General features: G+C 43.6%; 1 protein-coding gene across 1 annotated transcript in view; it reads right to left on the reverse strand.

Annotated features, from left to right (window-relative positions):
• Positions 1-4,966: 4,966 nt before the first annotated feature.
• Positions 4,967-27,142, reverse strand: part of mrc2 (mannose receptor, C-type 2) — a 36,069-nt gene continuing 13,893 nt past the window's right edge. The window contains exons 10-29 of the mRNA XM_079746950.1: positions 19,239-19,354; positions 18,793-18,941; positions 17,909-18,132; positions 16,144-16,286; positions 15,490-15,586; positions 14,853-14,982; positions 14,631-14,663; positions 14,221-14,387; positions 13,276-13,441; positions 12,641-12,783; positions 11,698-11,812; positions 11,075-11,241; positions 10,248-10,356; positions 9,766-10,001; positions 8,357-8,522; positions 7,959-8,108; positions 7,117-7,230; positions 6,523-6,699; positions 6,332-6,355; positions 4,967-5,333 (exon numbers count right to left, since the gene is read on the reverse strand). Coding sequence (XP_079603076.1) covers positions 5,113-5,333; positions 6,332-6,355; positions 6,523-6,699; positions 7,117-7,230; positions 7,959-8,108; positions 8,357-8,522; positions 9,766-10,001; positions 10,248-10,356; positions 11,075-11,241; positions 11,698-11,812; positions 12,641-12,783; positions 13,276-13,441; positions 14,221-14,387; positions 14,631-14,663; positions 14,853-14,982; positions 15,490-15,586; positions 16,144-16,286; positions 17,909-18,132; positions 18,793-18,941; positions 19,239-19,354 — 2,847 coding nt within the window. The 3' untranslated portion in view covers positions 4,967-5,112. The remainder of the gene's footprint in view (positions 5,334-6,331; positions 6,356-6,522; positions 6,700-7,116; positions 7,231-7,958; positions 8,109-8,356; positions 8,523-9,765; positions 10,002-10,247; positions 10,357-11,074; positions 11,242-11,697; positions 11,813-12,640; positions 12,784-13,275; positions 13,442-14,220; positions 14,388-14,630; positions 14,664-14,852; positions 14,983-15,489; positions 15,587-16,143; positions 16,287-17,908; positions 18,133-18,792; positions 18,942-19,238; positions 19,355-27,142) is intronic.

Below are 27,142 nucleotides of genomic sequence, written 5' to 3' on the forward strand. Positions count from 1 at the left end.
ATTATTTAAGATGCAGGCGGCCACAGCGGGTTTATCCTTGTTCATGGATCCACGTCACGCCTGCTACAGCCACGCCAAGCTACAGCCACGCCAAGCTACAGCCACGCCAAGCTACAGCCACGCCAAGCTACAGCCACGCCAAGCTACAGCCACGCCAAGCTACAGCCACGCCAAGCTACAGCCACGCCAAGCTACAGCCGAGTCACGCTGCTCCACGCCAACCGTGCTCGGCCCAGGACCTCCCCTTGCTCTTGCCCTTGCCCCTGCCCCTTGCCCGAAAGTTGCTTTTTTCTCTCCCGTTTTTTTTTTACATCCATGTTGGGCATTTGCCCCGTCGTTGCGACTGCTAGTTTTCTGTTCCCCTTGGACTTTAGTGCACCTGTGCCAAGCCAAGCTCCTTAGTTTTCCCCCACTGTTGCTTTGCCCACGCTCATTGGAGCCTGGCGCCTACATCCCCTGATTAAAATAAGTATATCGTGTCAGCATTGCGGTCCATTTTCTGCACCTTGGCCAGCAGCCGTGACAATCTGTTGGGAGCGCCGTGAGTTTGTTGATTCTTTCTTTATATATTACCCAAGTATAGGCAACAATTAGCCTGGCTATTGCCAGACCAAACTCCATCGTAGATTTGGTCTGGGGAAGCTGCTGTCATTTTCTTCAGCGCAAGGCGTGATCAATGGGCCTAGTTCAAATGACTCTGTATGCAATTGGCTGCTTGCCGTCGCTTCCCTGTCATCATTGTGTTAAACCAGCCAATAGCACGCCAGGGGGAAAAGCCAGCTTGGTGATTGGCTCCCGCAAAAACGTGTTGAAACTAGAAAGAAATGTATTGCTCTTCTCAAGACCCTTCTGCAGGGCAAACTTAAATTGCCGGCAGAATGGGCGGGGCTACCCAGTCTAGGCAACAATAAAACGCTCGGTTACAACTGTTATCTAATAGATATATAGCCTATAACCAGATGCGAATGAGCCCAAGGGCCTCCACGAATAGTCAAATCTCCTAACCTATATGCCTCCTTTCCTTTACCTTTGTGGAAAACGTCATGAGTGATGAAAAGGTGCTTACTTTCGAACATAGGAAAAGACAGCACTGTTTAAAAAAAACGACGTCATTGTGCGACGCCGAGTATTGCTGACCTCTAGCGTGGAACTAGTTTTCCGAAGTTGGACTACACAACAAGCGCTCTTTCGATCCATGCGTTCTTGTCGTATTGATTTCAATCAGGTTGACGCCAACAGTGAGAATCACTTTGGTCGGACAGCGCCAACGGGAATATTTTGGATCACTTAAAAAAAAAAAGAGACTCAAATTATGTTGATTTTGAAATTAACTGCCCCCTTAAGGTACGGCCACACTGAACGCGCATTAGAGGCGTAGAAAATCTGTATTTTTGCATAGGGAACCATTGGTTTAGGCGCTTAGATGCATTACAAGCGCTAAAGCAGCGCGTTAGGCGCGTTAGACGCGTTTTACGCACCTAAATAAACGCCAAACGCACCTACGCGCCCAACGCACCAACACGCGGAGTTCAAAAAAATTAACTTTTTACGCTCCTACGCGTGACGCTTAGCCGCGATAGCCAATCAGCGTTGAGCTTGTCCCGATGTCGATGTCACTGGCAGAGAGACGGAGCCGAGGACGCACAGAAGCAGAAAGAACATGGAAAACCAAGTCACCGTTTCAGTGTGTGCTGAAACGATGAGGAGGTGGTGAAACTTACCCAGCTGTGAGCGCCTACGGAGGATGTCATGACATGCTCCCAAACACGGCGGCGTTTGGGTTTCCTACTCTCCTCGTACTCCCATAACAAATACAGCGCAGCGATGGTGGTGATCTCAGCCATGTTTGTGGAGCAAAAGAAAAGTAGCGGGGGAAAATAAGTTTTGGGTGGGTTCATCTAGCTGCGTAGGCGCGTTAAGCGCGTTGAACCATTTTTGTAACACATAATGATCAAGCGTCAGGTTAGGCGCGTTACGCGCTTAATCTTACGCTCGTAATCTTACGCGCGTAACGCGTTCAGTGTGGCCGTACCTTTAGTCTTTCTTAAATGTGCAGTCGGCATTACGGTGTATATTGTGTGCTTAACCAGCAATAAATTAATTCATTTCGATTCAAATAATGTTTCTGGAAATGGTAGCCCATTATTAATTTTATTTTCTTTTCTGCTTTAGTCTGTAAACTTCGTCGGTGGCATGTTGCTTTCAATATTGCCGCCGTAAAGGATTATGGGATACCAATATCTCCTTTCCTTTCGTAAAGGTTGCTCAGGAGTAACCTATACTAAAGTAGCGTTAAAGGATGCATCGAGGCTCCTTTCCTAAGCATTTTTTTTAATTCGAACCACCTTTCCTCCAAGTTCTTCCGGGTCATCTCGTTAGGAAAGGCAATTTCCTATGCAAAAAAATAGAATTCGTTGGACCCCAAAGTGAGGAAAATAAACAAATTGGCTACTTGTGTAATTATCTTTAGAAGAAGATGAGCCTGAGCAGTAATAGGACAATATGCAGACTAGACAATTCGAGCGCAGCTGAGGTGAGACTTAAACTGGTCACTGAGTCGGAAGAAAATTAAAGCTATCGTTCAATGCCTGCTTCCTTGTGGAAGGCATACACTATTACATTCAATATGCTTCTTTTTGCAATTTATTTTTCCAATAATCATTTTCCATTGACTATCAGACGATGGCTATTTAGTTCAATTTAGTCATTTTCCCCATAAAGAATTGTGTTTAAGCCCTCTAGACAAACAGCTATATGTAAACAAATATGTTCTTTATCCTTGGCTATAGTTTAGAGCATATCGTTTTCTTTTTTAAACCCTAAATAAACCCGTGAATCGTAGAGGCCTGATTGTCAACATAAACTTTATTTGTGAAAATAAAATAAAAAATAAAAAACATACAAAACGATGTCAAAAAGGTTGCTCTGGGTAAACTTCACGGGGACGACACAACCCCCAGTCTCCACAAGCTTCATTCAATGCAGAACACACCCAAGGTCGTGGCGTCACATCTCCGTTTTCTTCTGATTCACGTGTGGTTGTTCCTCAAACCACCAGCAGGGGACAGCCAGAGTGTAGGACGTGTCCCTTCTCCCTCCCCGCTGCTAATGTCACTACACCTCTCTCGCTCTCTTCTCCTTTTGGCCTGTAGTTGTCTTCTCTCCCTCCTCTACATTTCTTCTTAACCCCTCGTGGCCCTGAGCCCTCCTCTTCTCTGATTGGTTCCAGACATGCAACTGAGCTCTTCTTGCCGACTCAACATTCCACAGCTGGAGAGGGCGTGAGCGTGCGCACACACACACGCACGTACAAACACACACACACACACACACAAACACTCTCCCACACACACACACACACACACACACACAGATGTACTCCTACTCTCCCCCATCTTAGTCCAACTTACAAGATAAAAAAAGGTTCTGGTATTTCCACAGCAGTTTAGTGAGACCAAGACGAAGCTCAGACCCGAAGCATTCGGGTGTACAGTTGTACACAAAATTACACAAATGACACAGGCTGAAGACTGAAGCACAAAGGAATGTTTGGAGAGGGAGGGAAAATACATGAATTACCTTTTCATGATGACATCTGGTCCCTATATTGCTTAGAAGCAACAAAATATATTTTTTGTAAAAGGTAAACAGAATGCGAGTGGGAAAATTTCTAAATAAGACTAATTTACAATAGCAGATGCTTTTTTTGCAGGGTAATGCAAGGTTACGGCGCAGCCAGGCAAACAATATGACAAGGAAGGTTTATTGATCTATACAAGCCATTTTTTTTTTCATTATTGAATAAACGGATGTGTTGTTAAAGCAAGAAGAATAAATGGTTGGGACCACATATGACAAACCAAACCAAGAAAGTGGCAGCAAATTCCTTAATTCCAGTAATGTCGAGGTGAACTGCCAGAAAATGCCAAAAGATACAAACCAAGCCTTATGAGCAAAAGTCAGTCCTACAATTGGATGTTTGAAGGTCCATTTATGTACTACTATGCAAGAAGTCCACTTAAGAACAGCAACTGTAATCAAAGTCCTATTTATTTATGTGCATAAAATAATCCCAAAGACACACAAACACAGACACAGACACACACACACACACACCTTCGCTTGGCCACTGCATTCGGCCATCTTGGACGTCCCCAATGTAAACAGTCCGTTTTTTCCCTCTACACATTCACATTTGGACTGGTGTCTCTTCTGCTTCACACCAAGCTGTGGCTGACATGCAGACGTAAGAATCAGGATATGCGAGTGACATACTTTGGCAAAAGCAATGCATGCATCGTCATCATCGGTATATACAGTTGGTGCTGTAGATACTAAGAAATTCAACTTAAACTGAAAAAAAGAACAAAAAACGAAATCAGCATAAAAGCTCAAATAAAAATACTAGCACACCTGAACTTCAGGTAAATTCTGTCGTGGCAAAGATGGAAATGATTCGGCTGCAGGGGAGATTGTCTGGATAATGGCATAAGAGAATGTTTTTGTTTGAATCTTGGTCCCTTGTATCTTCTTTGGTCTTGTTCATAGATTACTTTACAAACGTTATTGCAGAAAATGTAAGAAATTACATGGTTTTCCTATTCGTACCTTACAGTACATCTGATTGTCAAACTTTGCCAAATGTTTGGCAGTAACCAGATTCACTTTTTTTTGTGTTTTTAAAACTGCTTTTGAAAAAAACAAACAGAAAAGCAAATATAACTCAATAATGACAGAAACCACGCTTCTACACGCAGGAAGAATAGCTTTCAGGGCTTATCTTTTTTAAATCATAATTGACATCTGCTGCGCTCTACGCAGCTTTCCAACATCGTAAAACCTCTCTCTCTCACTTTCTCTCTCCCCCTCGCCCTCTCCCTCTCTCTCTCTCACCCTCTCTCACCCTCTCTCCCCCCCCCTCTCTCTCTCTCCCCCCCCCCTCTCCCCCCCCCCCCTCTCTCTCTCTCTCTCTCTTATATATACTGTATAATAGAAAAAACAAGCAGCTTAATCCTAAGCAACAGAATCTCTATCGCGAATCAGTGTCACAGAGCAAGGGGTATTCTCCAAGCAGCACAGCAGAGCAGGGCGTTCCGGGTCCGGGATAGGGTTTTACTCTGGCTGCTCGTTCAGCTCCATGTCAGACACCAGAATGTTCTTCTCCGCCTGCTCGGCGGGGCTGGAGCTGGTGCGGCTGTACCGGGCACCGTCGTAGGAGCCCCCGGAGCCGATGCCGCGCCGCCGGTACAAGTAGATGATCCCCACGATCAACAGCACCAGGACCAGGCCCGCCACCATGATGACGATCAGGGTGGGCAAGTGGTCCACTTCCGCTGTCCGGGGTTGAGGAGGAAGGTAAGAGTGGTGAACTGGTAATGGATGGACTATTGCAGCATGTATGCTCACCTCAAATGAATGCTGTGACTCCTACTTTAATATAATAAGTTAAAGTTAAATATATATTTCTATATATGAGCGGTCTGCGCTAACCTAGCTGAGGACGGATATGCTGACCCGTGTCTGTTGTACTAGATGCTCAGTGACACTTTTCTTTTGTCTCCTGCAGATCTAAATAAATGTGAACAGCCAGCCTCCATTGTGGTCCAGCCCTTCTTCCGCACAGCGCAGACCAATTTATTTGTTACACTGTCATAATGGTGTCAGGACCACCAGTCTATCCTTCATGATATCTTAATGACAAATCAAAATGGAACCACTTTACTTGAGGTCAAAGAATGTATTTGTTACACTGTCATAACGGTGTCAGGACCAAAGTTTGGTGAAATATCCTGCCGCACATCTATCTGACCAAGTGCTAGAATTGGTCTGTAACCTTGCACATCTAATTATAATAATCATTATGTCAACATTTCATGAATACGAAAAGAGGTGCATGTTCTGTTTGTGTCAAGTTGTCATGACGGAGAATTCCTCTGCCAAGGCCATCGTGGTTAATGTCAAGTTGTCATTATAAACTCATCCCAAACAAATCTAATGTCAACTTGTCATGACCAAGACAATTTCTAGTAATGTCAATTTGATTAATGTCAACTTGTAATGATCAAGACAACCCAGACAATGTCAACTTGTCACAACAAAAAATGAATGACACTTAATGACAGAAGTCAGAAGCGTTTATGACATGTTTATACCATTAATGACAAGTTCTTGACAGTGTCATGTCATAGTTATGAAAATGACATGTATCTCTTATGTAGATACCTTCAAATAAAGTGTTACCGGTTACTTTAATAGATGAATGAATGCTATTGGTAACTTAACATTAGACTCAAGTCAACACATAGAGATTACGGAGCATAGTCATACTTACAAGTTGCCGCTGAAGGCTCAATACCTGAGGGGTGAACAAAAACACAGGATCCATCTTAAAAGAGTCCATGATATTATAACAACTGACCTAATTCAGTGATTGTGTGTGTGTGTGTGTGTGTGTGTGTGTGTGTGTGTGTGTGTGTGTGTGTGTGTGTGTGTGTGTGTGTGTGTGTGTGTGTTTGTGCTCACTGCGTGGCCGTTTGCAGATGACTCCATGTGTGCGGTTTCTGCAGGAGCCGGGCTTCCAAATGCCCGTGTTGCTCTCGATCCAGAAGCAGCTGTTTGCCGACAGCATGCTCAGCACGTCGTGGGCCTCCCAGTTGGTGTAGGACATGTCTGTGGTCTCATCCCACACCAGGGCACTGCCTGTAAAGGTGGGGACCCATGGAGAAACAACATTGAGAAACGTGTATCCAAAGACAACAAAATGTGCATTGAAAAAATCATACACAAACCACACACGAAACACATCAAGAATGTAACAAAAGCATGCAAGATCCGAGTCGGTAAAAGTGATGTGTTGTACCTTTTGTACATGTGAAAATGTACAATATGGAAATGTTTGAACATAAAGAACTCGCAAAAATGGAGCATTTTACTCATCACTCTCACTTCAGTAGTTTATCTTATCATTCTCTGTAGGGATTTAAGGATCCAAACATAGGCTTGGATGTGTTCCATAAAAACACCACCAGCGAAAGCACATTCTATGGAAATATCTCCTTCTTACAGATGAATAGCAGTTGGTATTGTCCATATGTATACATATGTACATGGCACTACCTTTGAGAGTGATGCCCAACCAAGCTCCATGAGCTTGGTCGGCATACTGCTGAATATGTTCCCACACGAACCCATTTTCCATCTCATCCAGCACTGAGAGCAAATCAGCTCCCACTGGAAGTTTGACAGAAAAAACAGAGGCAGAGATTTAATCAGACACATAACACACACATAGACGCATAGACGAATGCATGCAGAGAAACCTAGGGTGAAACAAATTGAAATAATTCAAACTTAAAACATTGATTGTTTTTTTTACATAGCAATCAGAGAGTGCAGTGCATTTCACAGCAAGCTCAATACATACAATCGATGCATGGTTCCACAACCAGGGTTTAGCAGGATCAAATGAGTCACACTGCGAGTCCAACAGTAATATTCATGCTTCCAATTGGCTGTAATGGTTCTTCTCACGCAGTCATTATAAACCCTAAACTCAACACAGGCAGCAGCGAGGAGATTACAAAGCAATGTAGCTGCTGGGTGGAAAATATCTGGTTGGAATAACTTGCCACAACCATGCATGCAGCTTTGCGTTTCCACCCAGCCCCGAAAGCTGCTGTTTCCTGCATGTTCTTAGACACAGTCATAGTTGTTCAGAAGCAAGAAGCTTGATAACCAGGTTTACCGAATATGTTAAATCTGAATCTTCAAATCTCATGTTGTGAATCTGGAGCAAACCTGGTGCATAGCACTTTAGATGCAAACCCTGGGCAAGACTGCAATTTCATCTTATCATTGATTAAGATAGAGGCAACAACCAACTTGAAATATATGTTGATATCCAGATCCAGATTGTACTCAAAGGCGTATGATCTTTCCTCCAAATGTAGTGGGCTTACCTTTCTTACAAGAGGACAGAGCGTCCTTCTGCAGCCGGAGCGTCTGCAGGTTGAAGGCGTAGCAGTGGTTCCTGAAGGGAACCCAAGCCCCATGAGACAGTGAGTTGGGGCACTGGCCCGGGTACGCCCACTGGTGCACCACCGGCTCCGCTGGTACGAGAAGGAACAAGCATAACAAGGTTTAGCATGTGATGTATTCACTCTGTCAGATTAGACTGCACTTTATTCTCATTGCATTGACAGTAAAATATCAATATCAACAGATATATATTCTGAAGACAGCAAAAAGGCACTGTGCATGTATGGAAATGGAAACTTTTATTTACAATGGAACAATGGACACACACACACACACACACACACACACACACACACACACACACACACACTATCCTTACCGCTAATCTCACAAATAGCTGCCTCGAGTTTATCATCACAAGGACCCATCACCCACTGGCCGGTGCTGGTCATGTGACCACATCCAGCCATCTGTTTGGGCTCCCCTACTTGCCAGTTGGAATACACCATGTCCTCCTCACCTAGCCAGGCGAAGACTCCCTGTCCCTGATTGAAAATAAACAAACCATTAAACATAAAACAAAAGCTTCTTCCAACTCTGAAAACAATAATGAGGGAACCAGCTAAAAGGTACTTTTTATATTTAAATATCTACCCCCTCCTCTTGTGGGTTTACGAAGTGTATTTTCTACAAAGGGATGATTTTAAACATTTATGACACTTTTTCCCAAAACTGTTGCTTCCGAACCGGATGTTTTAGCCTGTCTTCCCACCAAGAAAGTTTTGGCAGAGTTTGTGTTCACTGCCACCGGCAATAGGCAGCAATCTTGCCTCCCACAATACGAAATGAAAGAACCTAAAAAACACCCCATTCACCCAAATTTGAGCACGTCTGCAGTTGGACTTTAAATTATTAATCTTGAATCTGATTTGTATGTCAACTCAAAATGTTTTTTTGTTTTTTTTAAAGGTGTCACTCCCTGACAAACCGTTTAATCGTATTCCTTTTGAAATAGGATAGGTCACTCGGAGTTGCATATGCATGCTGAACGTGAAAATGTTCTTCTACCTCGATTAAACGAGGTATAAACGAGCGAATTAGAAAAGCCTCACCAACTTCAATACTAGCCGCAAAATCAATACTAATGTCTTCCCGTGGGCGACGGCCCACGGGAAGACATTAGTATTGATTTTGCGGCCAGGTGACACAGGGCCCATCTCGGCAGATAGGAGGTAACAGCAAGGTGCTTACATTGAGGACCAAGTTCGTGCCTGTGCTATTTGTGGCGACAACAAATCAACGTTGCATCTCTTGGCCAAGAAAGAAGAGTTGAGGAAGAAATGGTTGGACTGGACATTCATTCACTCATTCACGGGGCACGGCGGGAGTCGTGGCGGCCGGGAGTCACGGGAGTGCCCGACTATTTCTTCCTCAACTCTTCTTTCTTGGCCAAGAGATCTGTCTGTGTCTCTCTCCTTCTCCCTCTCTCTGTGTACCTCTCTCCTTCTCCATCTCTCCTTCTCTCTCTCTCTCTTAATTGGTTTCATTACTGTGACGGACAGTGCTGTTAGCCAATCAGAGGCGAGATATTTGCATGTCATGAATATTCATGCATAAGAGCCAAAATCCTGTCGTTCCTCCCTGCCCACCTCCTCCACCACACAAGAACAGCGTGAAACAGGAGCGGCAGAGCATTTTTTTTTACCAAAACAGGGCATCCATTGCTACTAGGGACCACCGCAAAATAACAAACCGGCCACTAGTCGCCCTGAGAGATGCCTCCCATACCCCGTTGTAGAGGGCGATCCAGGCGGACTGGCGCAGGCTGCTCATTAGCAGGGTGAGGTAGGCCTGCTGGTAGGGGTCCCGCACACTGGCTAGGGTCCCGTTCAGAGATTCGCACACGTGCAGAGCCCCCATCCAATCCAGGCGCTTCTGGACCACCCGGTAGGTAGACCGGCCCAGCTTCAAGGGCCCCGAGAAGGAGGGGGGGATGAGGGCGGGGGCTTGGGGGAGGTCGGGGTCTGAGGAAGACGGCGGCCATCCCAGTAGAGAGAGAGAGAGGAACAAAGATGTGTTTGTGTTGCATCGTCTAGCGTTTAGGGGATTTAGGGTGTGACTCCTAGGCAAAAGGTTATGGGCATTAAACCAGAAATGTCCACAGAGATGCATAGCCTTGATCGGCTCAGTAATAAGATGCATCTAAGAGTGAAGACTGAATGGTCAATCTATTATATACGGTATGGTTGTGGATGCGTTGAATGAGGCACCTTGTTTCCTCTGGCAGAGAAAGGCATGCTTCCTCAACTCACAGGGCCTGGAAGCCCACATGCCTGTGTTCTTGTCTGGGTTCCCGTGGATCATCACAACACAGTTCCCCTGCCAAACACACACATTTCACATGCATCATACATCCCGCATCATACATCCCACATCATACACATCCCAAATCACTCACCGTCACACATCACATTATATCACATCACTCTCCGTCACACATCACATTATATCACATCACTCTCCGTCCCACATCACATTACTCTCCGTCACACATCACATTATATCACATCACTCTCCGTCACACATCACATTATATCACATCACTCTCCATCACACATCACATTATATCACATCACTCTCCGTCACACATCACATTATATCACATCACTCTCCATCACACATCACATTATATCACATCACTCTCCGTCACGAATCACATTATATCACACCACTCTCCGTTACACATCACAATATATATCACATCACTCTCCGTCACACATCGCATTATATCACATCACTCTCCGTCACACATCACATTATATCACATCATTTTACATCACACTATACACTATATCCGGGCAAACATCACTCTACATTAAATTACATCAGACACACACATCTCACATCCCATATCACATTCTATCACACACCACAGCACATATCACATTACATACAAACACATCACATTACCTCACACACACACATCACATTAAAGTGTTGAGTTAGAGAGAGAGAGAGCGAGAGAAGACGAGAGAGTGACAGCGAGAGCGAGAGAAAGAGAGAGAGAAAGTGAGAGAGGCTTTAGCTTTAGTGTTACCCGTGTCTTGTTGTGGAGGGGCCCGCTGTTGTCCAGGGGTTCTCCGGGGGCCCAGTTGGTGTAGCTGAGCATGCCTGGCTGGTCCCACTTGAAGTGGCCTTTGGGACCCGATGTCAGTCCCACCCACAGATCCACGCTGATGTTGTACAGCAGAGTCGTGACAAACGCTGTGGAGGAAGACAGCCTTTAGAGCTCAGGTTCACACAAAAGATACGAGACCAGATGGGACGGTGCAAAACCAGATTTAGATGTTTTTCTTTTAAAGTATGATAACATTAAAACTTTGACGGTCGTATCATGACACATTCCTGTAGAAATATTTAGGGATTCTGTAGTGCAGGTTTTTACCAAGATGGACAGTCAATCAGCATTCTCGCCACTGGTTGGCACAAGTGAGAGAGATAGTCTAGTTTTATGTCCAGCGGAACTAAGGGAGACGTTCTAAAATTAGATCTTTCAAACGCAGGCAGAGAAGGTCCATTTCACTGAATCATAACAAAACAGTGTTTTTGTATAACATTTGTATATTCTGAGAAGAAATACCATAAGAAAACAAAACCATCAGAAAACTACTCGGACGGAGAAAGATATTGTTTTGCTCACAGCCATGAGTATCTAGTTACCTTGTTCCAAATGGTTTGGCAGTACAGCCAACATGGCAGAATTTGTGTCACAGATGATCTTTGCTGCAGACCAGGTAGCCTTGGTTGACTTCTCCTGGCCAAACACTTTGAAACACTGAGGAGACGACATAAGGTCATATATGAAAGACACTGTGAGTTATCGAAGGAGATATTCAACATGACTTTTGAGGAGGAGTGGTCACAGTTAGAAAATAAGACAGTGAAATGTTTTGAGAAAGACTGATATATTATGCTTATTTTGCGTTTGTTAAGGATGTATGAATACTTTTATCGGTAGATAATTATTCTGAATGACAAGTCAACTCTTTTGAAATCAGATTTTACTGTGATCTGCTACTAATGGATGCCTCAACTATAAGATGTACTATTAGTATAACTGCTTTAGATCCCACACAGGATTCAAAGCACTTGGAGTTTCCACCCAACATAACACTTTGCCGTCAGTATAAGAACTGAATCAGTATGACAGTATAACAGTATAAGAAATGAATCAGTAGAACAGTATATTAGTAAAATAACTGAATCACTATTACAGTATAAGAACTGAATCAGTATAACGGTATAAGAACTGTATTAGTATAACAGTTAAAGCCTGAGTCCAGCTTTCTAACATAGCTATTACCTCATTATGATCTTATTTGTACTGCATGTTCATCTCCGCTAAGCCAGGGGAAAACAATACCCCTGGGTAAACTTTGGAACAATTAATATATTGCTGTCTGTGTGATCTATAGTAAATAACAGTTGTATGGGATAAACCATTCCGATGTGTCCTGTTATTGGAAAATAATGTACGAAGGGGGTTTTGATTCAGCCGAGGCGTAGCCAAGGTTTCTTACAACTGAAATAAAATCGTATCTCTCTCTTGTGTTCTCTCATAAAGTGAACTTCTGTTGAGGCAGCGGTTGTGTTTGGGGCCCACCTTGTGTTGGTATGAGGACCACCCCTCTGGACATCCTGAAGGGGGGAGAGGTGACGCCGGGGTCGGCGGGATGGTTCCAGTAACGTTAACCCTCTTGCAGATGTAGGGCAGATCTGAGTGGCACTTCTGATCCAACCACCCGGCTGTAGGAAAAGATACAATCAATCAGTTATATAATAAGATGTCATGTCATTTGTGGTGTTGTTCATGACAGTTACAGTCTATTTATACAAATTATATAAAAGATCCAGCCTGACAGTTAAAATGGCCACCGAGATGGTGGTAAACAGTGGCTAGACGAAGTGCCAGACAAAATGGCCACCGTGTCAGAGTTCCAACAGGGATTCCACGCGCATTTGCTTCCTAAATCTGCAGAGGTTCTCCTCGATTGCCATTTTCATCCGGCATCACAAAACAAAGGAAGGAGAAGCAGCCTAAAGGACAGGGGTTCGGACCAAGCACTATGAAGAGCGTTGTTGATTTTTGGATGGACATAAATGACCCTGAATCAGCTCAGCTGTCTCATTTCCGTCATTTTCCTCCTACTTGACCACTGACTGCTACTGCTCGCCTCCATATAGGTTTAGTGAACAGTCAAAAGGACGGAGGGCACAGGAAGTAACGTGGCTCCGTACCTTTGTCGAGCGACATGTGCACACACTTGCGGTCTCGGCTGAGGGGCTGTGGCCGGCCTGGCGCCCAGGAGACGTAGTTGAGGACAGAGTGGTCTGACCAGTGCAGGCGGCCGTCGTTTTCATACGAGTGGAGTCCCAACCACCAGTTGTTGCTCTCTACCTTCGTCTGAGGGTTGAGACAAAAACATTTAGCATGCTATGCCTAGCCTCCAGTCGAGGTAGAACCAAGGAACACTTTTCAATTAATCTACTTTCAAAATGTATATATATATATATATATATATATTTGATTATGTTCTCTTTATTTTCTTCTGTTTCGGCTGGCTAACCACGGCAGTCTGAAATCTATGATGACAAAATGGCTAGCAGGGGTAAACTGTTGCTACACTGCAGAGTACATAGTTGTCAGCAAAACTTTTGGTCGTTCGTGGGGTGGGAGCAGCAGGGTTGTGGGGGGGGGGGGGGGGGGGGATTGGGACTGACCTACCCAGGGCCCAAATGCAGAAGTAACATCGACAAACCTTGAATGAAAAGTTTTGATTTCTATGACTTTCTTTATTTCTAAGTTATAAGGGTCATGAATGTTTTGATAAAAATTGGCTCATTAAATCGGTTCAGACTGACATTTTTTTGAATAATTTGTGCGGAGGCTCTCTGACGCCCCTCTCACTCCTCAGGAAAGGCTTAAAATGGTTTAGTCTGCCCTTGCACTAGGATTGGTCTCTAACCACAGCTCACCGGGCAGAGTGACTGCTGATGTGACAGTCAAGTCTTTCACAAAGAAAGAGAAAACGGGTACTTAAAAAGAAAAGGACGAGAGGAAGGAGAAAGAAAGCACCCGAGGGAATATAACTGCTATCTAATTTCTGTCAAAAGAAAGATGAGCACATGTGACACTTCCATGGACCAATTTGATTCCAAACTTTGGTGTTGGCGGAATGCTACCTTGCTTAAAACAGTTGACAGGAAGACGCCCTCGTTGTCCGAGTGCACAGAGGCCAACGAGGCCTGGAACCAGGAGCAGATCCTCTGGGCCTGGTGCCAGGTGGTGCGGTGGTCAAAGAACTTGTACTCTGCCTCCTGGAAGCCCATCCACTCTGGGGCACTGGCGCCTGGCATGGACCGTGAAACATGAACACAGTTACCGGGAAGGGGCATTAGGAGAGTGTTATGCCTAAGGTGTTCGACTCCCGGGTACAAGGTACAGAGTTTGATTTCTGATGACCGCAGCCTAACCTGTAGGTATCATTGGGTGAGATGCCTGTAAGTTGCTTTAGATAAAATTGCTTAATAATATGTTATTAGTCAACTTAACTTAACTTGTCAACTTAACGTGAGCTGACAAGGGTACAGACCTTCATCCTCTTCTGGATCCTTAGCAACAGTACCTGAAAACAACATTTGATGAAACAAATAAAATGAATAGGCATGTATTCATGAAATACACGATGTAGGAACTGGAAAAAACACAAAAAAAGCACATTGCTAATGTTGACATGGGTACCATACCATTAGAGTGAGTATAAGCATTGCATCAGAATCAATATCAGAATAAGCATGGTAGCTTGCTAGGTTACCTCTGGGGATCTTGCAGATCCAGTCCAGCTCATTGTCACAGTGCATATCCAGCCATGTCTTGCGGCCCAGGTCTGTCGCGGCACACTGCCGGATGTTGTAGTAGTAGCGGCCAAAGTTCTGGTATGTATACTGCGAGGAACAAAGACATTCAAGTTATGTTGGTTCCTTATGTCGGCTGGTGCATTTAATTACACTAGCGGCCATCTTTGCGCCGGCTTTTTGTACTAGGCAAAAAGTAACTTCATTACAGGTGTGTCAACAGTTCATCTAGTATTTGCACCTCATATTTAATATGTTACTAATTTGTGCATGAATGTAATATGTTTTATTTTATACCTGTTGAGAGTTGGGCCATTTAATACTATGTAAATCATCAATGTTCTTCTCTGAATATTTTCCTCCTCTGTACAATACACTTTGCATGTAAGTCACTCACATATCTTGCTAATATCAAGGATTTCTCTCTCTCTGTTGGGAGTTGTGTCGGGCATGTATCATCTGTTATTCTTATTTAAACCGTCTACACTTTTCTGTGTACGTGTCTATTTTGCTTCACTCTTATCTTTTAGCCCTGAAGGTAAATGTATAGGCTCTTCATGTCAGGGGTAGTTAGAATGAAATGCCATCGGAACTCACAGCCAGTCCGTCACTCCACTTCCAGCTGCCGTTGTCTATCGGGTTCCTGCGGTTCAGACCAATCCAGAACCAGTGCTGCTCGTGATCCTCAGAATCCCTGTTGAGCAAACCCATCCCCATTGATATGCCCCTTGTTATTAATGAATCAGTTGCGGATTCACATTGTCTCATCCTGCTGGCCTTTCTCGAAAGACATTGTTCTTCATATCCTTAAAGGCCATGTCCAACGTATGTCAGATGGCATTTTTGTGGTTTTCGTTGTGGTGGCTAGGGCAGAGCTTCGCTACAGCTGCGTTAAGTGAGTGCCATCAGAAACCAAAGCAAGCTGTCAATCAATGTGCTATGAATTAAAGGTGACAATAGAGCGATGTAATTGGACAAATTACTAAGTAAGTTCAACACTAGTGCAGGCACGTGTCATTGCTAAGTAATACAGCCTTATACGAGAAGTAAGAGCAAATACTTCATTGTGCGCCATTATTCCTTTGGTGAAAATACATTATTGATACATCCTACCACTTGTTTTTATACAAAAACTAAATCAATTGTGGCCTTCCCCAGTTTGAAAACCACTGGTTTAGATAAACATTTAATGTACTGCAGTATTATTAACAAAGTTAGTGATCACTATCATAATTTCTCTGCCTGACGCACCCATAGTCGTCATGGAGGAGCTTCAGGACGTAGAGCTCTTCTTCGTGGCTGCTGATGCTGAGCAGGTTGGCCCCGTGTCTCTGGCAGAACAAGTGGGCCTGTAGCCAGCTCAGCTTCTCCTGCTGCTGGGAATTGGTGAACACCTGGACACAGTGTTTATGGGTGTGCGGCGCGATGTGCAGTATACAATGTTACATCATTTTATCAGGATAGAAAAATATATTTCCCCCATTAGAAATGCTATGATTTGGTTAAATATTGTTCTACTTTCAAAATAGCACGACCATTTAACAGCTCCTAGATCGACAGTTTGAAGATCAAATACCAGTAGGCATACTGCACAGAACTAAGAATATACAGTCTCACTTTGGCCTCTGGTAAGCTCAGACCACTTCACACTGGTTTACTCTGCTTCAACATAAACAGCCAACAGCAATCAATACATTTTGTCGATACAAAGGCAACTTCAAACAAATGTTATTGTCTTTTTTTTTTTTTCAGATATAGTCATACATTTGGCATGGGTATAATATTGAATCTCCTTTTAGTAGCCATATTCAACAGCCAAGGCTACATGGTTTTGACGCAACTTTACATCTGTTTAAACATCAGAGATATGCATATATTTCACTTAAAAATGTATATCTCTGGGGGCGCCCCGGTGGTTCACCGGGTACAGCGAGAACCGTTAAGGCCCAGTCCTTACCGGAGCGACTGGGGTTAGATTCCTAGTACATCTGTGCAAAGTTTGCAACTTTTACCACCTTTGGCATTTAAGCAGTTTATGTGTGGGTGTTTGGTCAAGTTGTAGTCGTTGCATTAATTCTAAATGGTCTGACCATATGGGTTGCGATTGGAAAGTTGTTCATCATGACGAATGACGCATGTGTCCTAAGTTTCATGCATATTGAACTTTCCTAGTGATAATGACATCCTGTTTAAATGTTGAACTTCCAGGCCTTACTCATTTTTACTAAGGGTAGTTACTTAGTTAACCAGGAATGCAATTCCTGAAGGTATTGCGGTTTGAATGCTGATGCTGAGATGCTTTGTGGGAGTGGGAGGGAGCTGAACAGTGTTTTGGTTTATTTTTTCACCAATTCCTCACTCTGACAGTTGGTTTTCCACAGCATTCTGTCCCATCCACTCCCATAATAAATCCTGAAATAATGAATTTGACATGCCTCCAAAAAACACTGAATGTGATTTAAAAGTTGAACAGTACAATGAATCTAAGAAATCTGCTGAACATGTTGAAGGTAGAATGGGGTCTGTAGGATGAAGTATGAATGAGTGTAAGGGGTTTGAAGTCATGTCAAAACGTAGCCCAATGCTGAATTTTTCTGAATTTTCCTCTTGGAGTGAATGGGGAAATTTGGGGTGAACAACCTTGAATATCTCTGAAAGTATGAATGATATGAATACAGAAAATAAAAGCATAATGGTCCTAACGGAGCTGAACGTTTTCATATTTGAATGATGTTTCTACGTTGAAGAATGTTGAAGGAGTTGCGAACAGAATAAAGTGGTGGAATAATGTAAGTAAATATGTAGAATTTCATAGCTGTGAATGCTTTTAGCTTTCCCACCATTAATAACAAATACAATAGGGTTCCCCAGTTTTTCGTAGGAACCCTAATGATAATACTAACAAATACAGCAATAAATAACTTTTTTGTTTCTACATTTCAGCAGGGGTTTGCCCTACATCCCCACGCCCCGACCGCTCCTCCTGTGTCAGTGAGATAACAGCGAGGAGTGTCACCTTGTAGCAGTGGCGCAGGTTGCTGTTGCTCTTCCAGCCGGCGGGGCAGGCGCCGGTGAGGCTGGGCGTGGGGGAGGGGGGCGGGGCCAACACAGGAGGCTCGGGATCCAGGGAGGCGTCTTGGTTCTGGCGGCAGAGGAACTTTGCGCGAGACGACGCACAGTCGCTCACCTCCCATAGGCCTGTGGCGTGGCCCGTCGCCATGGAAACACAGCCGCCGCTCACTGCGGGGCGCACGTGTAAAGAATAAGGTAGGCATGAAGCACCGCCGTCGACTGACACATCATCAGGCCCCGACACAGCATCAAATCATGCATCATAACAACATCATAAAAGGGATTAGTCCATTTGATTTCCCTGAACACTTTGATTTAATTTGCATTTAAATGGGCTACTCTCTCCTGAAGATATTTTTAATGTTTTATTTTAATTTATAAAGCGATTCATTCCTAAAGCCAATGCGTTCATTTGAATAATGCAGAAAGCAATACTACAATATCATTGGAATGCCGAGTGAGCCTCATTGGCATTCAGATCCGTAATTGGTCCTAGTTGATTTGATGCCACTGCTCAAGACCTGTAATGATTTGAGTTACGGCAATGCTTCAATGCAGCTAAAAGTTTCTGAGGACACACAGCTTTCACAGTATGAGAGTAGCCTACAAATAGGCTTGACAATCATGCAAAGTTTTAATGAAATTGTATGACAGGATTCGCATGGATTCCAATGTGATTGTTCAGACTGAGGTTTCATTGCAATACATTTTTTTATATACAGAAAGCATGACAGAATATTAATAAAATCAAATCAAAAAAATGATCACAACCACATATCGGGCAACATGATCACACTTATATTTCTTTTCATAATCTTGCAGCCTTACCTGGCTGGTCTCTGTTCCAGTTGGTGTAGGACACTTGGTCTCCCCCGAGCCAGTGGAAGACCGCAGGATGGCCCTGGCTGTGGAGCCCGATCCAGAAAAGGTCTCCAGAGCGACCGAACACCAGACTGTTGGCGAATGCCTGTTCGAACCTAGTACCATTACAAAGGCATAACAAACCAAAACATTGGGACAGGTCCTTTCATGTCTATGTTATAGTATTACTCTTATTGTGCACTTTTGCCTTCTCAGTGCATTCGATCAATAAATCTCTGGAAAAGTTGCACTGAGTAAAGCTGTGTTCATTTGAAACAATATATATATATATATTTTTTACAGTTTAAGAGTGCTTGGCCACATCAGATGATTCCTCTCACGTTAGACATGAGGCTTAGATGTGTGTGTTGGTTCACTGCCCAGGGGAGGTTTGTGTCTATGACGGAGCCCACCTGTTGGTGATGGTGACTAACGCAGCCCCGCTGTCCTCACAGGCTTTCTTGGCTTCTTGGAAGGAGAGCTGATCCTCGCCCACCCAGTAGCAAGCTGGGCTGTGCCACTTCCACCCCTAGTGCAGAGAGAGAGAGAGAGAGAGAGAGAGAGAGAGAGAGAGAGAGAGAGAGAGAGCGAACATGGTGGGATATATGTATAAAAGAGAGAGATTTCATTATGTGTTTGGTATAAAACAAGAGCTGAACGCAATCTTGGGAACTCAATATAAAGTATGTTCAAAATACAAAAATATATATATATTTTAGAATGTGTAACACACTTATATGGGCAGCATATTTTCATGTTTGTTATATATCTTCATGTAAAGTCACCCTCTGTCGACGTGTACGGAGAAGGAGCACAAAGGGGTTACGAAGGGTAGGACTGTGCAGTGAAGCATGGAGTGAAAAAGACAACTAAGAGTGCGCTGTTTGTGTCTGTCTGTCTGTCTGTCTGTCTGTCTGTCTGTCTGTCTGTCTGTCTGTCTGTCTGTCAGCCCTTGAGAAGTGTTGGATAACCCCAAGCTCGGCAGCAAGTTAGAAACCTAAAAAATGTCCAGCTGCTGTGCTCAGTGCTCAGATCTGTCCTAAACGTTACTCCATCAAAACTATTCCTCCTTTAGGTCCCATTCAGAGCATTAGTTACCGGGCAACTGATTTATTTAAAGTCACGGTTGCATCATAATTACTAGAGTTTACCTAGAATTACCTATCTTTAAGTGTTCATGAATGACTCTGAAAAGCAATGCCAACATTTAAATATTTTTTTTACCATTCAGCAAACAAAAGGCAACAGGCTGTTTATCATTTAGTGGGCCACTCAATGACATGCAAACACGCGACTGGCAAGCAACATGGCAACCACTATTGGTTAGTTGAAAATAATAATAACAAACAGCTTCTTCTGAAACTGAAAATTGTGTTCATTTACAGAAGCACCTTAGTGAAATAAATATAAAATAAATAAAAGTGTAACAACAGTTAAGGCAGCAACCTACCTAACTATAGTAAAATAAAGCACGGGCTTGTGTGGAGGACAGGGAGAGAGAGGAGGGGGGGGCGAGGGCAAGATGGCAGCTTGTACATTGGCTACCTGAAGTGACATATTATGAAAACAACACTTTTCCTGGGATTTGGGGTGTTGTTTTAGGTCTCTGGTGCTCCTCCACGCATACAAACTTTGAAATAAGTATGTACATGATTTTTTTGAGTGAGATGTGCATTTCTGAAAGTACCCCGCCTACAGTTACCAAACCAGGGAGTCAGTTTCAGCGCCCCCTCCTACGTAGGAAGGGGGCACATTTGTCCACCCCACTCTAATCAGAACATAGATACGATTTTGTGGACCAGCGGACGAGCGCTGGGCGGATATGTTCGGGCATTTCAGAAGCAGGGAGATTCCATACAAGAAAGATTACTAATTTGTCGGTTTGCCATGTGACTGCCTGGCAGGGTGTCCGGCCAAGCTCTGGCGGGGGAGCTTTGGCGGCAGTCCGGCAGCTCAGCTCTGGAAGTACAATCACTTTCTCCTCCATGTCGCGGTACAATCTGAACTTCAGAGAGTCAAAGCCAAAGTTCCTTTCCCCCCATTCTTCTCAACCATGGCCGAGATAACCCCCACTACGATTCTTTACTTGTGGTGGAAGTACCAGAGACGTCAGATGCAGTCTTTATGATACATAATATCATCCGAGGTACACATAGCTTTTGGCCGTGATATTAGATATTATATCATATAGATACCTATATATTATATTATTATTATTATTATTATTATTATTATTATTATTATTATTATTATATTATATAGCTATGGAGCACCGGGAGTCCACAAACAGCAACAATCACTTCTCCTCCATGCTGTGGTTCACTCTGAGAACTCATTTGTAGGCAATTGGCAGCAGCTCATTTGCATTAAAGCTACAGACACCAGAAACAGCACATTCTGAAGGGACTGAAAAGAGAGGAATAGCGGTAGTCAAGTTTTTTTTCCCTTAAAGCTATTTCCAGAAAACAGCTTCAAAACATGTTCACGGGAACTGATATACTATGTTAACTTGTTAGGAAAACACCATCCTTTAAGATGTTATTTATACACACAAGCGTGTGCTTGTGTGTATGCGCTGTGTACGTGCTGTGTATTATTTAGGCTTTATTTGAATAGGGACAGATACAAAAACATAGATAAGTGTGAAACATCTGATGTATGCATCATAGTGTTTGTAGCCGAAGCTAATTCAGTAGGACTTTTGGTTCAAAATAATAATACAGCTTAACATACAACAAAAATAGGACAATGAAAATGAAAGTGAGAGAAATGGAAGAGAAAATAAGAAATACAGATAGAGCACAGGATGTAAAAACTAAATATGAGAGCAAGATTGTTGCTGAATTTGCCACAATTTTTGTGTTTCTTTTGAATGTGAAAAATGTAGGGATACATTTCAAGTGGTCTGGCAGTGAATTCCATAACTTTATTAACCCTTTATTGAAAAGGCAGTTTGAGCAAAAGATGTTATGCGGAAGGGGATACTACGATTGCCTTGTGACGTCGCTCGGTGGTGTGTGTGTGTGTGCGTTCTGTGTGTGTGTGTGAGCTGCGGGCTCCTTGGCACATACACACTTGACCAAGTGTGGAGGAGTTACTGGTCTGAAAGGCCTTTTCAATGGCATGAAGCTAAACCAAACACACACGCACGCACGTACGTACGCACGCAAAATCCCATTCCAGTTTACCTCTGTGGTGTGACGATGAGCATAAAGCCAGACCGAACACACACACACAAACACACACACACACACACACACACACACACACACATGCAAACACACAAACACACACACACACACAAAAACACAGGGCCCTATTTTAACGGTCTGAAACGCAAGTGAGAAGCGCTAAGCGCAAGTAGCTTTGTGGATGGCAATGTCGCTGACTCTTGCGCCCGGTGCAAATCTAAAAAGGTTTGGTCTGAAGTAGCCTGATTACCCGTAGGTGTGGTTTGGGCGTAACGTGCAATAAAACAATGAGAGTGTCATCTCCCATCCCCTTTAAGAGCCATGAGCGCATTTGAATCTGACGAGTTGATATTTGGACAGGGCAGTTTGCAGTCTCCGATGAGACAGATGCATGACTACATGAATTTAAAACTTCAAATGGCTCAGTTTATGGCCAAATAATATGGCCTGATTCACACATGGAATAGTGTTTTCTTCCACAGCTTCAGAAACACTGCGTCCTCAAATATATTTTGGCAATGAAAACTTAACACACATATGATATGCGGTAACTGTGGTTCTATTTAATGATATACGCTATACATTAACAAACATCGTTTCTTACCAGTATTGTATGCATTATCGTTATCGACTTGTGTTCCTAATATGCATGTGTCCCCCCGTTAATATACATTGCCATGGACTGTATTATGCGTTACGTGTTTAGTTTGCGTGTGTTTAAACAGATGGACGCACACACGCGCGCCCGCTTTCATTAATACTTTTACACATACACACACACGCGCCCGCATTCATTCATTCTTTTTAACACTCGCGGTAAAACAATGTTTTCTCACGATCAAATACTCATCAATCCTAAAAGTTATGGGCTTGTACACGATCTGTGTGCGGAAGGAGACACACTGTGTCTGTGTCAAGAAAATATGTGTTTGCTGTATGGTGTTTGCAGATGCATTGATTTAAAAGTACAACTTATTTCCGCTGTATCAGCTGTTCTTTCCCAAATAATTTACCAAGAATGTGTGACTAGGCAGATGAGAGAAGCAAAGTGTATGCGCGAGTTGCACAAGCAACATTATGCATGAGCCCTTAAAATAGCATCTGAACAACGTTTGGCGCAATTGTTTTCTGAAACTGCAAAATAGCACCAGGGAACGTTTGCGCCAGAACACTCCTCCTCCTTTTGCCGAACCGCCCGTTGGGGCGCAAGATCATTCAGGAATTTACCGACGCGTGGCGGTGGAGGGAAAACAACGCTCTGCGCCAGTTGTAAACTAGCAACACATGCCTCAGCGTAGAAAGTTAATTGCGCCGGATGCAAGATAGGGCCCACAGTGCCTTTCCAGTTTTTCTCTGTAGTGTGACGATCAGACTTTGAGGATAATATCCTCTAAACACATTCTCTATCCATATAAAGACCAGTGTAACATGAGAGAGCCTTGCAAGATTCCTTGCTTCGTCAAAAAAACCTCCAAGGAGAGCACCAAAGCCATAGCAGCACAAGACCGTTGTTGAGGTTCCCCATCCCATAATGTGTTTTTCTTATTCTTCTTTAGCCAGCGATGTTTAAGCCAATGAAGTATTTAGGTATTCTGTAGATACTTTTTTTCCAAGGACGTTGCAATGTTGTTTCAGAATAAAAGTGCAAAAGGTACAAGATGAGAAGAAAGAGATTCTGTAAAAGCAAGCCCCCGTTGCAGCATTAATCAAAGCACTGAGAGCTTGGACGACAGAAAGGATACTGATGGCTTAAAGGAACACTTTACCCATTTGCATTAAGCTTTGTATAGTTAAAACCCTGTCATATTTTTGAATGGCCGTGCATCATTCCCTCATTGTCCCGTGAGACGGGAGAGATCGGTGTCTACCTCTAACACTTCCTGCTTTAGATGACGCAAAATTAGGATTTTTGTGTTATTTAAAGCAGGAAGTGAAATGGTGTGTTCCAGATGCCTCCTACACCAGCCTTACGAAATCTCCCAGCTTTCTGTGCCATTTCACGGAGGCACGCCCCCTTTTCGTTTGCTCCACTCGGAATCCTGAGAGCATACTAAGTTCAGTGAGGCGCCTCGACAACAAAAATGGTTGCGCCCGTAAAGATAATTATTTCCTTTGTATTTGTATCACATTAGTCGTTTGAATGTTTATTTTAAATGCTCTTACACATTTGATTACATTGCTACTATATTCCGGTCACCAATTTATGCAATGCACGGTCTTGTTGTGCGTGCAATACAATCAAAAGTATAGTTGTTTGTTTTCGAGCTGTTTTGCTAAAGAGGCTAATGTAGCTAACAATAACAATGACTAGCCAATGACATGACACAATCACAAAGACGAACGGACGCGCTATTGGTACCTTCAGAACAGTCAGAGTTTCCGGGAATTTCGGAGGTTGGGACCTAAAGATCGGAGGAAATCGCCTTGAACACTCTGTTAGGTCGGAGATTTCCCTCGGAACTTCGTGCAGAAGTGGAAAAACCCGAGCCTCCGAGTTGACGTCACAACAATGGCTGCCCATTTCATTGATAGACTAAAGTGAACTTGCAGCAAGCACTAAGAGGCGAACTTAACACCCATTCTAACATTTGCATTACGATACATTATAGCTTACAATAAACATCACCTGATCAATTCTCGCTCATGTTCAACCATCGCAAGCAGTTCTAATAACTGATTCATCTGATTAGGCAAAGAAGCGCAAAGAGGTCCCTGCGGGCATCCATTATTGTAGTTGTTATGAAGTCTAGTCTCGCAAACAATCAGTTTTTCCGGTTTTATGTCATAGCCTACGCACTTCTGAGTGCGTTTCCTGAACGCTCTTATTTACGGAAGAAGGGAAGGTTTACGCAAAGACATGTATGAGCTTCCGAACCCCCGAGCTGTTTTGAAGGCGGCATAGAAGTGCTATGAGACGGGAAATGTGTGTAGTGCAACTCGTAAGGCGGTGGTGGGCTGATGGACCTATCAAAGAAAGGACAGCGGATTGAAAAATGGCACCCATTCATTCATATGAAAACTGCTCAATGGCGCAGGGCAACATCAAGGAGAGATTTAGTTCTGTATCATGGGAGCCCAGCCACGCCCTAGTGCATGACGTGCCGGATGTGCCTGGACTTCTCGTGTCCAAGGTTTTTCCTTTTACTTAACATGAATGACGTTGATGGTTTTTAGGCGGAGACACATTCCTGTTCCCCACTTGTACTGGAGTGAACGGAGATATCTACTTCTGGGCCCCTTGAATCGAGGGACCCGTCCACAGCCCGCTTAAACAGCTGCAATACCCGTCTTGGCCGCTGAGCACTGGTGGATTGTGGAAGTATGCACTCTTCCTCGGAGCTTGATGTTGCCCTGCGCCATTGAGCAGTTTTCATAGGAATGAATGGGCGCCATTTTTTAATCAGCTGTCCTTTCTTTAATAGGTCCATGGGGCTTGTCCATGACGCTACAAGCACTAGTTCCTCATTTTCAAACCCGCCCAAAGGGGATGGGACCCACTAACGCTACTGACCTATTACAGATCAGTGCCAGTGGGTGGGACTTCACTTGCAGAAACACATCCGCTATTAGGCTACTTGGAAGCTAAGCTAACAGACGCTGTGGAGAAAGCTGTGAAGTAACGACAATGGCGGAAGGTACTCGATCTGATATGAAGATGGGATTTCAAAGTTTCTGATGCTCGAATCAGATGTTCGCGGCTACCTTTACGAGCCGCAATATAGCACCAGCAGAGGCTGTCATCCGACTGAAATATCCAGCTCCAAAGCCAGTACTGCGGGCACCAACAAGCTCAGGAAGAACTATGAGTTTCATTGTTTACATATTTATTTTTGTTGCTGTTATATTTGTTAAATATAGGGTTCAAATTCACGTTGTTGTAGTAGTGTTATGGTGTTATCCATTTGTATGGTACGCCGGTAGGTACGACCTGCTCTAGCGAGAACGTGACGTAATTTCCTGTCTTGCAGCACTTATAGCGTTACCGTTTCTCATTGGCTAGTCATTGTTATTGCTAGCTACATTGTGGTGTGTTCCTGAATCCTCAGACGCCAGCCTTCCGAGGTTGCACCTTCGACGTAATTTCCGGTCTTGGAGCATTTACGGCGTTCCCGTTCGTCTTTGTGATTTTTGTCATGAAATTGGCTAGTTGTTGTTTATTGTTAGCTACATTAGCCTCTTAGGAAACCAGCCCAATAACAAACAACACAACTTTACATTGTATTGCACGCACAGCAAGACCGTGCAATGCATAAATTGGTGACCAGAATAAAGTAGCAATGTATCAAGTGTGTAAGAGCATTTAAAATTGACCTTAAAATGACCAACGTGGTACAAATACAAAGAAAATAAATCTCTTCACGGGCGCAGCCATTTTTGTTGAGAGCGTCATCACTGCTCTCGGTCTACTCTCAGAATTCCGAGAGATGAAGACAAAAAGGGGACGTGCCTCCGAGAAATGCCGCAAGAAAGCTGGGAGATTTCCAGATTTCCGACTCGGAAGTCCGAGGATTCAGGAGCACACCATTAGCCCATTTAGCAAACCAACTTGAAAACAAACACAGCACGGAAAAAAGTAGCAATGTAATCAAGTGTGTCAGAGCATTTAAAATCGATATTAAAATGACAATGTGGTACAAGTACAAAGAAAATAAATCTCTTTACGGGCGCAGCCATTTTTGTTTTCGAGTCGTACGGTCGGCCTCACTGAACTGGCTCTTCTTTCAGAATAGCGAGTGGGACTGACCAAAAGGGGGCGTGCCTCCGTGAAATGCCGCAAGAAAGCTGGGAGATTTACAATTTACGACTAGCAATTACCGGCGTACAATACAAATGGATTACGCCATAAGTAGTCCTTAGAGCGATGTCTCTGATAGGCGGAGTTCTGGGTCAGTGGGGGAGGCCTGCGGAACTGTGCATTATGGGAATTGAATTGGATTGAATACAACAAGTATTCAATCCAAAAGCGCCAAAAAGTCACTGTCTGCTTTTTTTCGGTCAAGAAGGCACAAAATTAGACATGTATGGTACTATTTAACTACACATATGACCCACTTTCAATACAGATTGATGCTTCCCCTGGTGAAATGCTCCTTTGGTGTATATACGTATTAATATAATATATAATC

This window comes from Pollachius pollachius (assembly GCF_949987615.1).
Source record: "Pollachius pollachius genome assembly, chromosome: 11".
Classification (NCBI taxonomy): domain Eukaryota; kingdom Metazoa; phylum Chordata; class Actinopteri; order Gadiformes; family Gadidae; genus Pollachius; species Pollachius pollachius.